Below are 14,889 nucleotides of genomic sequence, written 5' to 3'. Positions count from 1 at the left end.
GTCCTGTCCACAGTCCTGGACTCAAGCTCAATAAAAACTGAAGTACCCAGTGGAAATGTGGTGCTTTGCGGTGCTGTCTTGGTGCTACCAGCCCAAGGAAAGCCTTCCCTTGGCTATGAACTGCATGGTGCTGCCTGGACACATCACCCAGGCCTCCCCTTTCCCCCGGGGAGCAGAATGGCCCTGCCCAGCTCCACGCTCTCTTCTGCTCAGCATCCCCAAAGGAGGTCTGCCTGCACATGCTTGTCCCCTGAAGAGAGGTCCTAGTCCTCAAAATCCAGCCTTTTATTTTTGTGGGAACTGGGCGACACTTCTCCAAAGGAATGAGCTGTGTCATGGAGGGGTCAGACAATGAGTATTTGTGAGAAAGCAGCACGCAGGCAGGGCTGCAGCTGTGCCAGCCGCTCACGGAGATGAAGGGAAGACGAGTGAGGGAACCTCATGAATGCCTGTAAGAATCTGAAGGAAAGTTGTCAAGACGATGGAGCCAGGCTCTTCTTGGCCGTGCCAAGCAATAGGACAACAAGTAAAGAGCAGCAACTGATGCAAAGGAAGTTCTACCTAAACATGAGGAAGAACCTCCTGTGTGAGTGAGCACACACTGGAACAGGCTGCCCAGAGAGGCGTCGAGTCTCCCTCACGGGAGATTTTCAAGAACTGTCCGGACGCAACCGCGTGCTCTGGGACGCGTCTGCTCGGGCAGCAGTGAGGCTGGACCGCTGTGGTCCCTTCCAGCCGGACCCATCCCGTGACTCCGGGAGTTACGGAGCCGCGGGCACGGCGCCGGGGCCGCCCCCGCGCGCCGCCGGGGCTGAGGCACGGCCGCGCGCTGCGCGCCGGCGCGGGCGGGGGAGCATTCCCAGCTCCCGTCTCCCTCCCGCTTCCCGCGCATGTGCGGTTGCCAGGGCGGCCGTCTCCGGTGAAGGTTTAAAATCTGCGGGACATGCGCAGTGCCGGTTCTGGCCCTGGCGAGGGGGACACGCCACATTGGAACGGCGAGCGGAGCGCTCCGGGCAGCGCCGGGTACAGTTTGCGCCGCCTTCGCTTCCTCCCGAGCCGCGCTCGCCTCGCCCGGTTCTGCCTCCGGCCGCCCTGCCGCCCTCGCTCGCTCCCTCCTCCCCGCGACACATGCCGCTGCTGCCGGGCCGCTCCTAGCGCCGCTGCCGGGCCGAGCGAGCGAGCGAGGGAGCGGGCGGTGAGCGGGCGGCGGCGCGGAGCTCTGGCCGGGCGGTGAGGGACGGCGGCGGGCGGGCGTGGATGGATCCCCGCGTGGCCTGGATCCAGCCCGAGCAGAAAGGACCCGCGAATGCGCTGTGGATGCAGATCTGGGAGACCTCGCAGGGCGTGGGGGGCCGGGGCGGCGCCAGCTTCCCGCACTACCTCTGCCTCAACTCCCCGGCGCTGGACTCTGCCGCCTCGCCGCCCCGCGGGCACGGCTGCGTGCGGCTCGGGGCGCCCGGCGCCTGCTGCTCCTCTTCCTCGCCGCCGTCGCCTTCGCCTTCCCCGCCGGCCCTGCTGACCGGACTGGTGCCCGCTGTCCCCGGCGGCCCCGCGGCGGTGAACAGCGGCGGCGAGGGAGGGCGGCGGCTGCAGAAGTCGCCCTCCGTGTCTTCCTCGTCCTCCTGCTCGTCGGTGGAGTCCGGCACCGAGAGCCCCGGCTTCTCCTCCTCGGGATCGTGCAGCGGTGGCGGAGGCGGCGGCTCCTCCTCTTCCTCAGGCGGCCCCCGGGCGGTGGCGGTGGCTCCTCCCGGGCTGCTGGGCAGCGGGGCTGGACCCGGGGAGTTTTTTAACTTCCACGAGAACAAAGTGAACGCTGTGAATGGGCACCACCAGCCGCCGCACCCGGCGCGCAGCCCGCACCCGCCCCCGGCGTCTCCCCAGCAGCACCAGTACCACCCGGGCCGCAGGAAACGGGAGAATAAAGCCAGCACCTATGGGATGAATTACCTGCTCTCCGGCAGCCGCGGCGTCGCCGTCAACAACTCCCCCCACCAGCAGCGGCAGCCGCCTCAGCCGGCGCTGCAGAGCCCCGGCACCCCCTGGAAGACCAGGAAATACAGCCCGGGCGTGCAGGGGTGAGCAGCCGGGGCCCCGCGGGCTGCTGCAGCCCCAGAGGGAAGGGGGGCCTCGGCCGCCTCCTGCGGCCCCTCCGGGAAGGGGGCGGTGGGCTGGGATCGCACGAACTCCTCTGGAGCCGGCCGCGGCAGGGGGGCCGATGGCAGGGCATGGCGGGGCACCAACCCGTGCCCTTTTGTAAATCACCTTGGTCTGTGTCGGATGGGTGGTTCTTGGCCGAAGCAGCGATTCACGCAGTGCGAGGGAAGCCGTGGATGCAAGGGGTTAGGCCTTACTTTGTAATAGGTTGAGAGGTGAAGTTGTCAGGCCATCATCAGAGGTCACCTACGATAATTAAAGCAAGGATGTGTGCAGGATGCTTGTCAGAGCTACCAGGTCTCAATTCAGATTGTAAGGGGGAAGTGGAAGGCTTCCGTTCAGAGGAACTCAAAACCTTTGTGTTAATTTTTGAATGCCTCTGCTTAGGCTGCAGCAAGCTGGTTAGCTTGGGGAGTGTTAGCAACATCGCTTGAAAGGGAGGTGCCGAGTTCTGTCTGAGATAGACATGAAAGTCAGGGTGGTCTTAGAGCATTTCTCTCAAGTGTGTTTTAGCTCTAGAATAAATTGAGCCAGCCAATACCCGTACAGAAATCTTGTCTTTTTGAAGAGAACGTTTTTATGAAGCTTACCCTATCTCGTAAGCCATACCTTTCTCTTATAAATGGGTAGTTATTAAGGCCGAGTATTCAGTTTGATCTGATTGGCATGGAGAAGGGACTAAAACTGAACAAAGCGTGTCTGGGATGCTCTATGAGATTGCTGAATTTCACCTGTCAAGTTTCATTCAGTCAAGGGGAAATGTTACTTTCTAAAGTTGAGGTTATTTTATTCTTGGAAAAAGTGCTAGCTGCATTGACTGACTGTAGCAGATTTCTGATGTCACTTCAAAAATAGTTTCTTGGAACATCCTAACATCAAGACCCTTGGATGCCTGTGAAATAAAGGCATTGCATATTTCTAGAGGGGAAATAGCTAAAGATAACAGGGTATGAGCTGGGGATTATTAAGTGAGAGATTTAACTTAAGGTGTCTTCCTTTTCTCTTTCATGTAGTACTGTCAGGTGCTGAGTATGTTAAAAGTTATGAAGAAGTATTAAAATACATTTTAAAAGTTATATTTTTTCAAACCATAACCTCAGGAGGGGGAGGACAAGACTTGTGGCTGCTGCTTTGTAATTCCGGACTGACACTGAAAATTCAAATTGCTTGCAGGGAGCTAGAATTTGAATCTTTAAGAGGTGTCTTGCAGTAGGTGCTTTGAGTTCTATACCAAGAAGTTTGTATGTCTCAAGTTCCAGTAGTATCTTTAAAATAGTGTGAAGTTTAATTTTTTTGTTTTCGTTGAGTTGTGGTAGAGCACTGAGTTAACTTTTTAATTTAAGTCATCTCAGTGTAAGTGAGGCAGATCTCCAGGCAGGTGGAGGAAGGAGCAGCCTGAGTTCACCCAGCAGGTCTGTGACAAATGGCAAACCTGTGAATGAAACCCAAGTGTTCCAAGTTCTGTCCTGTAGCTGTTAGGCAGCACCACCTGTGCCAGTCACATAACTTTATTTTTCATCTTCTGTCCTTCTGTTTTCTTTCAGCTTTTGTGTAATAGTGGCTATGCCACTCTTCAAGTATGAGTTTCTATAGAATCCCTACGCAAGGAAATTGCTTAGCTGAGATTCAGTTTGCTATTCTGTTCTGTAGTGTAGGTAGTTCTTTTGCTGATGTGTTAATGACAAGTTTTTTGCTAAATGTCTTTGAAACTGGAAGCTGTGTTTCGTTATCTTCTGTCCAAGATCTGTTACAAAAGTGGGACCTGATTCTGGCAGTGGGATACCAGTAACTGCAGCATGTGCAAATCTGTAGTTCCAGAGCATTCCTTAAAGTAGCAGAGAACTAGCTAGTGCTGAAGGAGAGCATGAATCTTGAAACCATAGACCTAAATATGAGAAGCAGTTTCTGCCTTAAAGTTTTAGTTCTGCTACCCAAGGTGAGTCTTGAACAAGTGTATATTCTTAAACAATTTCCTCTTTAGTGTTAGTAATATTTTTATGAAGTGCTTGCATGATTGAAATAAGAATATTTTCACTGATGGATTTTGGTATCTATCTTCTGCAGTAATTCCTGTTTAGTGGTGAGCTTAACTTTCTCCTGAAGCCTGGCTGGTGTGTTATTTGGCAATTCTAATGAAAATGCACTGAAAAGGCTGGGATGGGAACAGATCCCTACAGGAGTTTGTTGTGGATCCTTTATGTTCCTTTAGTTGCCTGCTGTTCCCTGGAGCTGTCAGCCGGCTCCAGAGGTATCTCTTTGGTAACTCATCATCTGTTGACAGAGCATCTTTAGTGTTGCTGTCCTGGTATTTGCAACTGTTGAAAAATGTGGTTCTGAAAATCTTCAGTTGCAGTCTGGTTTGGGCATTGATTAGAGGAGGAAGGACTTGATCATAGGTGCTCTTATGCTTACCCTGTACGTGAATGGTGGAGCTTACTCTGCTGTGAATGTTGTTCCTTGAACAACGCTTTTCTACAGCATGCTGAAATTTCCAAGTGATACGCAGTGGCTCACAGTGTTACTGTATTGTCTTTTGGTAACAGAGTAAGTAGGGTAATCTCTGTTAGCCCCCTCCCAGGCTGCAGTGGTACTTCTGATGAATTGCATGTTGTGAAGCAGTACTGTGCTCTCCTGCTTTCTCACTCAGAGCTGTAGCACTGCGAGTCATTGTTTCATTCACACTGCTCATAGTCAGTGGCTTTGTGATGGTAGGTGTGGTGGTGTTTAGGAATACTGTATACCTCTGATTTATATACATAATTCATTTTTTTCCAGTGGCCTCATACTTTCACCACTTTGATAGCAGCATTTGTTACTTTCACCACTTTCAGAACAGTCTTTGTAACGGAAATTTTTCCCATAAAACACAGGCATGAAAAGCTATGTTTGATTACATTTCATCCTATAGCTGTTGTTTTGGATGCCCTAGATTGTCCCACGTTATGCTTTTAACAGAATTTTGGAAGGTAAGGAGTGAGGAGGTTGAAGCCATAGTTTATTCCAGTGCTTCAGCAGAGTGATTAATATAGCAACAGTGTAAATTCCTATGTGCCTGGGTTTAGTTTAGGACTACAAATGACAAAATGATTGGTTTCAGATGCAAGGCAGAGAAAGTATCCTTTAATATTATGAGGTTAATTTGAGCTGTTGTCACTGATGTTCAGAAGTGCATGTTATTTCCTGGTACTGTAAAGTATCCTCTTCTGTGTAAAACTACATCTAGCCTCTTATGGTGTGCATTCTTTGTTCAGCAAATACCTTCTGTTTCTGTAAAGTTAGTATCTTAAATATATCTGAGTAATTTAAGCATCCAGAGAGTTTAGAAGTGCTCAAGTATTACTTCAAAAGATGGCATCAGACTATTCTGAACTTTTTGCTAAGGCTTCTACTGCTTTTGTTTGGATGCACAGCTGATGGAGTGCTTTCTCTGAAGATGTAGCTAATAGCTTGTGAATAGTATAAAATTACATCAGATTTAATTATTTTATTTCTTAATATGAATTTAACAAAGTAAGTAAAAAATTAAAGCATTTTTAACAATAAGTATGTACTGCTTAATACTTTCAACTAGATGTTCAGTCTAATTGTAGATGTTGAATGAGGTTAGTGCTGAAATACCTGGCATATCTGCTTGGCACATTACAGTGCTGTGCAGAAACAACAGAACTGGCTTGTTGAGGATTACTTTGGGTACCAGAACTGTTATGATATGTTGGAATGGTTCTCTGCCTGGGCTAATTAGTGTTGCACAGTGTCTGATGACCTCCCACATTCATTTTTCCTCTTATATAGCTGTTGTCTTTAACTCTCTTTTGATAATGACAAACAAGTTCTGCCGTAGAGTAAAACAGCGCCAAGACCTCCACATCTCCTTATGCTGAAGGAGGATTCAGGGCAGCATTCCCTAATAGCTACAACAGGTACTTGGGGAGAGTTCTCATAGGCAAGGTAAACTTATGACAGTGCTTCTACAGAAAACTTGTTCCAGTGTTCACCAGTTTGCAGCTGAATGATATTGTGCGCAAAAAGTGATGTCTAGAGATACGGCGGTGCACCTCTATGCCAAGCTTATATTAGATCATCTTTATTTACCTCTATGCAGTGTTTCTAATTCCAGTCGTACAGGGTTTTTTTTGCATTTTTTATGTATTTCAGAACTTTAACTAAGATAAATTTAATTACAGTTTAGTGCAGTGCACTATTAAAAATCCATTGCATTCAGGGGTGTGCATAGCTGCGTGTTTGTCAACCCTTTCTTCTTATTATCCTGCTGTCAGAGCTGTCAGATACAAATTAATGTGTGGGCATGCCACATAGTCAGCCCCTTATGCAAATATTGCTTTCTTGTACTTTGAGCTGAAAGAATGTAGACTTTGGAAATGCTCTGAAGCCTTTACTGTCTGTAGTGGGATGTCCAGCACTTGTAAGGGCTTTAGGGGCCTCACGAGGGTGGTTATTCTTAACTTCTCCCTGTGCTTAACAGTGCTGTCTTGCTCTAGTAAAGAATCGACACAGTTGGCTGTGCTTCACCCAGTCCTTGGTGTCTGCTGTCTGTGGTGCTGGGTGGACACCTGTAGTGGAAGTGTTAATGTAGGAGGCAGGTCTCGCTGGTGTGTTACACTCAGTTCTTGTTTTGCTTGACTATAGGGTCAGGGCAGAAGTAGGCAGTATGTGCTGGAGTGTATGCAAGGAGAAGTGTGGAAGTAGTTACCTGTCATAGTAAATTTCTGGAGAGAGCATCAGAGTGTAGGTAAATGGATTGTTTTCATGCCTGAAGTTTGGTATGAAGGGAAGTTCCAGGGTAGCTGCTGGATGAATTTTCCAGAAGAACAGAGCATCTGTGTTTTCCTGTGGTCAAGTAAGTTGCCTTGGTAAAGCACAAAATTTCTACGCTAAGTGGGTACCTAGTGCAGAGTCAGAGACTGATGCTGTGGGGAGTGGAATGAAAGGAATGTTTTGGCAGCAGTAGGCTCCAGAGTCACCAGAGGTACTAGAGGTCAGAAAGGCTGAGCTACAGCAGTAAAACATGAGAAGGCCTTGCATGACAGGTGCTCACATCTGTGTGTAAAGGAGAACGGGACATGTTTGGAGCATTTAATCCTGGCATCAGCTTCATGGTGTTTTTGCCAGTTGTTAGGCTTTGGCAGTAGAGACAGCTGGCACTAAGAACATCAACAGCTGTACTGGGTGAGACCCTTAGAGGCCAGTGCCAAATATTGGGAAAAGAATACATCAACATGAGCCTGTGGTGATATTTTCTGGAAGCATCTCCCAGCTTTAAATTATTAGTGGTTCTTGGACCATGTGGGTTATAGGCAGTGCATGGTTATGCTTATTGTAGATTTTGTGTATGAATGTGTCTTGCCTTGATCTTTTATGATCTGTGATTACCAGATGACCTCTGGGAAGATGTTTCTCATTAAAGCTATGCATTATGTAATGATGTTTTTTTCTATCCTGAGGCTGTCACTAGAATTGTAGTGGCTGCCAGTTGCAGGTCTGTGCATTACAGAGGCAGGCCATGAGTGCTTTTTGCAGGGGACTTGAAAAAGGAGGAGGGGAGAGGTTGAATCGCCTGACAATTGTTTGTTTTCTAGTTCGTTAAATCATTTCTTGTATTGAAACTGTTTCCAGCCTCTAGATGCTAATCTCCTCTGTATGCTTTGCAGTCCCTGCTTTATCTTTGGGACTCATATGAACCATACCTGTGTGTGATAATGTCACAGGATTCCTTCATCTTGGGCTATCTTGTTCTATCTTGTACTCTGTCTCCTTATTACTAACATGGGACTTGTCTGATGTTTTTGTGCTTGGAGGCTTCACCTGTGATCTTCCTTTACTATGGAAGCTAAGAGTTTCAGCTGCTTGTTTCCTGTTTAAAACATCTCTTTACCTATATGAAGGGTCTTTCCCTTCATCCCATATCAGCTTAATTTCTTCATAAGCCTGCATAAGGGTGTATGAGGCCATTGTCAAATGCCATTTGGAAATCCAAAAAAATGATAGATTTTCCTGTGTGGTTCTCTGATTCTTCCAAGTAGCTCTGATTTTTTTTTTAAGACAGTACTTCCTTTCATTGGTGTCTTGATATAGTCATAGCTATTCATTTATTACATTGATTGTGCTTTAGGCTACTTTGACTATTTGAATGTCAAAGTTAATCCTTTTAAATTAAAAAAGAAGGATAACTACTTATTGTTCTGGTACAAGTTTGGGACTAGTTCTTCCTTCATAGTTGTGGATCAGGGAAGTGTCTGAGGAATTAAAAAAAATTAAATACTAATTTTACATATCATGCATTTGGATCACTTAACTTATCAGTACAGAGAAAGTTAAGTCATTTAACAGAAGCATGATTTTGGGCTTTTGAACTAGTTTAGCCTTTCTCAGTCTTAGCTTTGCATCTCGTTAAGTTATTCCTCATAATCGTTTTTGATATCCCTAATCTTCCAATCCTCTTTTCCTGCTTTATACATGACTTGAGGATTTCTGAAGACATCTTCTGATAGAATCCTATGACAAAGTAGTAAAAGCTCTTTTTTTTCCTCTAAAACCTGATTAGTGATGCACACTAAACAACCAGTGTGATATCTTTAGAAGACTGAAACACATTGTTCTTTTGGTTATGATTTTGAAGGCACTTTCTGTATTATAAGGGAAACTGCAGCAGTACTTAAATCCAGAAAAGACTTTTCTAGCTTTTTTTTGCTTTGCAGAGATGCTGACTTTGTATGTGAAGGGTTTGTTGCCAGTAGTGCTTTGATGGGTGCATTTTGAGTTAGAGTCTGCTGCTCAGAATTACGTCAAGAGTTGCTTCTCTTTAATGTTTCAGTGGCTAACCTGATGTAATGAATACCTGATCTACATTGGATAAATTAGTCTCTCATTGCTAATATGATTCTGCTGTTGCAGTCTGACTTGTCTGGGATGTTAATCGCTTGCTATCTTTGAGCATTTGGAAAAGAATGGTATTAAGACAGGAATTTCAGGGTTTAGTGCTTCTATTTATTGGCATAGCAAGCTTGCTGATTCAGTCTCAAGGTTTAATATATGGCATTCTCCTTCAGTGGTACAACAGAATGATTGTGATGTTTTCTTGGTGGTGTAGGGAGGTCCATCAGTCCAAGTCAGGAGTAATGCACTTCAGAAGCTTGTATAGCAAATCTACATTGCTATGTATTGAATTGGAGAGGTACATCTGCTTATTTTTATTTTTTTTATGACGCAGCTTTTTCAGAGCTCATCCAGCCATTAATAAGGTATTTGGTTGAGTGTTATTGGATTGATATAGTTTGCAAAAATATTTTAGTTTCTGATTTTCTTCAAAATGCAGACAAATTCTGTTACTTAGGTCTGGAAATTTGCAGTGTAAATCAGTCCAACAAACTTAGTTTCTTGAGTGCATCAACTGTCGAGGTGTTCTTAAGAGGTAAAATTGAATTGGCAGCAAACTTGGCCTGAAGGTAGGATGGGCTTTGACTTCCATGACTCTGGGGCAAAGAGAAAGCTCGGAGAGGAAATAAGAACAATATGATCTTCTGTGGAAAATGTACAGCGTATTTTATAAACTGATCTTTCTTCTGTGGATGAGAACAGATTACTTTTTTCTTCCAATCTCTCCTGTGTAGCTAACTTGCAAAGTAAGCACAATTCTTATTTGAATTTGGTATTTAGGGTACCTGTCTGTGAAACATTTCAGAGCTCTGATTCATAAGTACTATATAGTTGGGATTTTTTTCTTAATTCTGCCAGTCATTGTAGTTTGCTGCCTTCCATACAATTACAGTGACAAAGTTAATTGCTGTCTGAATAATGTAGTAGAATGAGACTGATTTGATGTAGCAGTATGGTCTGTGAACTATGAAAACACTCTGTTTTCATAGTTTCTCTCATCTGTAAGCTTAGAATACTGCATTAGGGCATAGAGTAGTAGTAGTGCTGCCTGAGCCTTACTGGTGTTGAGGAGGACTCGTATACACAGGTAAAGGCATCTGATGGGTCATGTGAGTGGGAATGTGAAGAATTGTAGTTCATCTCTTCTTGGTCATAGCTGCGTTTTAGCCCCTTTTGCAGATGTCTTCATCTTAGATCATTCTGGGAGAAGTCTGTCTCAGAATGCATTCTTGCTTTCACACACTCTGTGTGTGTGTGTATGTGTAGATCAATATGTATCCCCTTTATTTCACTGAGCTGTGTTCTTTAGTTTTAGACTGTAAGAGTGATTGACTGATTTCAACTACTGAATGCATTTGATTGTTGTAGTGTGAGATTTCACCTGCATTTTCATGATAATGCAATTGTGCTTTGCCCTAGTCATAGGTGAAGGTACAGTTCAACAGATTTGCAAAGTATGTGCAGTGACTGACGTGCATTTCATGATTTAGTCTTGAGACAGTGAAGTCACACATGTTTTGGAATTCCTGCTTTATAGAAGGAATGTATTCTATGACTTGTAACCTTTATTTCTTTACCTCCATTTTCTGCACATCCCTAGTGTTAGACCCCCATGCTTTAACTGTGGCATCTATTCTTTCCTTTTGTAAGGGTGCTTGGATGATGTGTTAGCCTTCAGCTAGAAAAATACTGAGTAAAGAATGTTTTTAAAAAGTGTTAGTTCCACATAAAAGATGTAATCATGTTTGTACTGTTCCTTTAGAATAAATTAGTGTGCTTAGTAGTGTAGTCATGTTGAAAAGGAACCGGATGCTTACTAGAGGGAACAAAGTCTCTGTAGGTTTTAATTTACCTTCTAGTTTGTTGATGATGTTTGAGAATTTTGTTTCATTGCATTGAAGTTGGTCCTTAAAGTAATAAGTCAATCTTATGTATAATAATGTTTGCAGTAAATGAGTAAAATGGATGATCTCCTTTCTTAGAAACCTGCCTTTCAGGAAAAACATTGCAAAAGTCTGAGAATGTCACCTGAGAGTTATTTTAAGCTAGAGGCTAGAAGAGTGGCTGCTTTTCCTTAAACAGTAGAAGGGATAATTTTTTGATAAACAGAAGATGTTAATTTCATTGCAGTAGTTCAGCCTGTAAGCAGCAGATGCTTGCTGTGCTTAGCATTAATAACATCAGTAAATGGTAGGTTCCTCCAGGCTGTTAAAATTAGCAACCTGAATAATCTAGCAAGTACAAGTAGCCTCTCTTCTTCATTCCTGTGTTCTAATCTTTGCCATCTTATATTAGGTAAGAGTACAGTTATAGCTTACCAACAAGTTTCTTTCCCAGTATTTCTATAAATACAGTAAAGCTGTCTTGTGAAAAAGTTGATTAAAAGGCCTGCATTTGCTAGTGAGGTAATACAATAGGCATCTTAAAATGTTACAGGAGATTGCTAGGTGCTGTGATGCTGTTGGGAATCCAAATTCTTTAAGAAGCCCAAAGGATATTGAGAAGAGTGACTTATCCATATGTTGAGGGAAGTTCTATGAAAAAAAAAAATAGGAGTTCGGTTGTTACTTGTATCTGCATGTACATCATGTGCTGCATATGGCACTTATGTTCCTTATGGTTAAAATAATGTCAAAGTCCTGACTTAAAAAGTGCTTATGAAAATCATAGAGGGTATGTGGACGAAATACTTAAATAAAAACTATCCCTGTATTGGCTGGCTGACTGTTCCAAGGTTATCTGTTTTTTTCAGACACTGCATTATTCTTTCAGCTACTAAGAAGTTATACTGGGATTAGTCCTGAAAAGCATACAGGATCTTGTTTTATGTACATGAGAGTTGGGCTTTTTTTGTGACAGTGTTCCAATAACTTTATCTGAGCAAAGGTGTTTACAAAAATGCAAGCTACTGTAACATTGCATTTGAAAAAAGCATCTCTGTTTTGAGAAGCTTCTTCAGGTGCAAACCAGAAGGTAGAATGCTACTGCAGCAGTTGTACTGCCATATGCTGACTGTGAGTATAGCACTGATTCTTATCCAGAAGGATATAGACAAGAAGAAGTAGAAACTGTTGAATTAAGGAATCTGGAAAGAGCAAGCAAAATAGAAGTCTTTTAAGACAGAGGGTTGTGAACTGGTTTGCCAAATGCATTAAGACCTAAAAGTCTTGCACATCAAAAGCAAGAAACTTGCCAGAGTCAGTAGGGCTCAGAGAGAGACGGGAAAGGGCACACGGGGGAACACAGACCATGTTGTAGTAAGAACTAAGTGAACTAATTGCTTTCTGTCAGAGAAGGACTTCAGAGACTTAAAGCTTTGACTTCAGGCAACTGCAATTTTAAATTTCAGTATGAGTTTAAATCCAGTCAGCAGAATAATACTGGTTATACACGCATGTCTTGTGGTATATGCCAGTGAATTCCAGGGGAATTAGCCATGAGTATGGCTTGAACTCTAAATGAGCTTTGATATTGAGACCTCTGCTGTTGTCCTGTGCAGATTGAAGCATTAAACCAAGTACTGCCTTGCCAGTGTGAAGTAGAAAATATGAACCTGACTTCATATTAAAGAGCAGATGAGGGAAGGACTTGTAGACTAGTGCTAAGTGATACTCTTCTGAGTCTTTCATAGCATGGTTAACAATTGTGACTGTGTTAATCATTGGAGGAGAGGCTCAGTGGGGCATCAAAGTGAGAGTGCTTGTGTGTTATTTTCTTGAGCTCACTGATGCACTGAGGCTGCTTTTGAAAGGCTGTGCTGTGTGTGGTAGAGGTGGGGTAGAGATGGGGATGGGTTCCCCTTTTATTCTTTTCCCTAGTACAGGATGGCTACTGTAAATGCATTTTTCCCCAGAAATGTCTAGATCTCCTGGAGTGGTTGGATGGGGCTGATACCATTAAAAACCCAGAACTTGTTGCATGATCAGACATAAAGAAAGGGTCTAGTACATGCTTTGATTAAGATAGTTGTGTCTCACAGATCTAATTTCTTGAAGGATTCATTGTTAATCCATATTCCTGTGTTCAGTTTGATAACACAATTTCTGGATTTTTTTCAGAAGAATGTTTGAGATTCTTTTTGAAGACTGTAAAAACCAAACATTTATGGGTTTGCTGGGTTAGTGCTTAGAAATAACCAAAGGAAAGAATAAATTATTTACTTTATAATGAGGGAAAGTTACAAATAGAAGTATTCAAGACTGTTCCTCGATATGTTCATAAATACCTGGAGGGAAGAAACGAGTGAGGATAGAAAGGATAATAGAAAGCTAAAGCTGACTGCAGACAGACACAATGGGAGTTCACTGTTCATTAGATTATAAAATTGCTGGTAAAATTAAACTCTAGTAAATATAGAATCATGACTGAAAAAAAATAATTCAGGCTGAATGCACACATGGAGTGGGCTCTGTGTTGATAGTTTTGTTCAGAAAACACCTCGAAGCTCCTTCATTATGGTTTCTTTTAAAGAGCAGCTGTGTGCTCAGGTGCCCTCAAGCAGCAATATTCCCAAGTGTAGGGACAATAAAATGAAAACGTGTGTGTCCTGGACTGAAAGGCAGCATGGCGTGTTGACTCTGTGTGTGTTTCTGCCCACCTGTCAGAAAACGTGGTGCAAATTGAAAACAAGCCGAAGGTGGTTAGCAGTGATCAAACTTTGGACTTCCTCTTGTCAAAGGAGACAAAAACCCATGAGGATTAGTAGCTTGGAAAACTACTGGTGGATAGAGATAAATGGATTGAGAGCCTGAGAAGTTTTGTGTTTTGAGATGATCTGCCAGTAACAACTTTTTTTTTGCCCCAGGAAAAAACATCAGATAAAATCATTACCAGGCAGCAGTTTAAAATAAAAAACTCCTTATTCTGATGCATACTTAAATTCTCATTGCATGCCACAAATAACAAAGCCGAAATGGACTAAAAGACCTGGAAAAAATCTATGGAATGAAGTTATTTGAGCTAATAGGTATCAGGTTGGGATTCACCCTGAATGTATGCCAGATGAAATTACTGGAGGCTTGGAAGGATGGCTGCCCCTTTGCTTTTCTTGCTTTCAGCCTGTATCTGCCTACTGCAGATTATTATAGGCAGAAGAATGGGAAGTCTTTAGGCTGTCCCCATTGCTTTTAAGGGTATTCGAGTATTTTATTCATTGGTCTTTTTGTCTTGGAAAGGTAGGAAAAAACCATACTTTCTATAAATAAAACAAAATAAGAGCATGTTAGTTTGTATTTTCTGCCTTGCTCTAAAATTTTGGAATTAAGTGGATCATCAGCAAATTGAAATGTTAGTTGAATTTGCTGTGTAGTTAAATGTTCAGTTGTGGGTCCAGGCTCAGTTTAAGAAAAGAGAAAGTACAAACAGTAATTCAAAATATTTATGCTTTTTGGAAGTATGTTTGAGCTTTGCTGCAAAAATCTCTTTGTGTATGGGAAGGAATACTGACACTTAAAAATTAGGCATGTGGTCTCTTGGAAGTTACCTGCTAGCAGGGGAGTTCCTGAGTAAAATGAATTGTGAAAATCTCAGATGAAGAGTTGAGTTCTACGAGAGAGGTATTAAATTTTCCTTTTGGAAGGCTAAGTATATAAACTATAGATTGATTTTTGGGTTTAGGACAGCATTTCACTACAATGTTGACTAGATACATTTTGTGAGTTAGACAGAAATCTTAGAAATATGTCAACATCAAAAAATGTTTTGGAAAAATGTCACAGCGGTAGTTATTTGCATTTTTGTTTGGCGTGGCTTGATGCTTTTCCATTGAAGGCAAACATGACATTCACCTGAATCCTCAAATTTGGCAGCAAGAGTTCTGTAGTACTGGTAGATGTGAGACAA

At 43.3% G+C, this 14,889-nt stretch overlaps 1 protein-coding gene across 4 annotated transcripts in view; it reads left to right on the top strand.

Annotated features, from left to right (window-relative positions):
* Positions 1 to 811: 811 nt before the first annotated feature.
* TENT4A (terminal nucleotidyltransferase 4A) overlaps positions 812 to 14,889 on the top strand; it is a 58,020-nt gene continuing 43,942 nt past the window's right edge. The window contains exon 1 of one of the 4 annotated variants that reach the window (XM_064429039.1): positions 812 to 2,075. In XM_064429039.1, the coding sequence (XP_064285109.1) occupies positions 1,258 to 2,075 (818 nt within the window). In that variant the 5' untranslated portion in view covers positions 812 to 1,257. The remainder of the gene's footprint in view (positions 2,076 to 14,889) is intronic. The other 3 variants (XM_064429028.1, XM_064429018.1, XM_064429033.1) reach the window with 3 other exon arrangements.

The sequence above is a fragment of the Passer domesticus genome, chromosome 1 (genome assembly GCF_036417665.1).
Source record: "Passer domesticus isolate bPasDom1 chromosome 1, bPasDom1.hap1, whole genome shotgun sequence".
Classification (NCBI taxonomy): Eukaryota; Metazoa; Chordata; class Aves; order Passeriformes; family Passeridae; genus Passer; species Passer domesticus.
The sequence above is the reverse complement of the archived record's forward strand: the minus strand, read 5'-3'. Positions and strand labels throughout refer to the sequence as shown.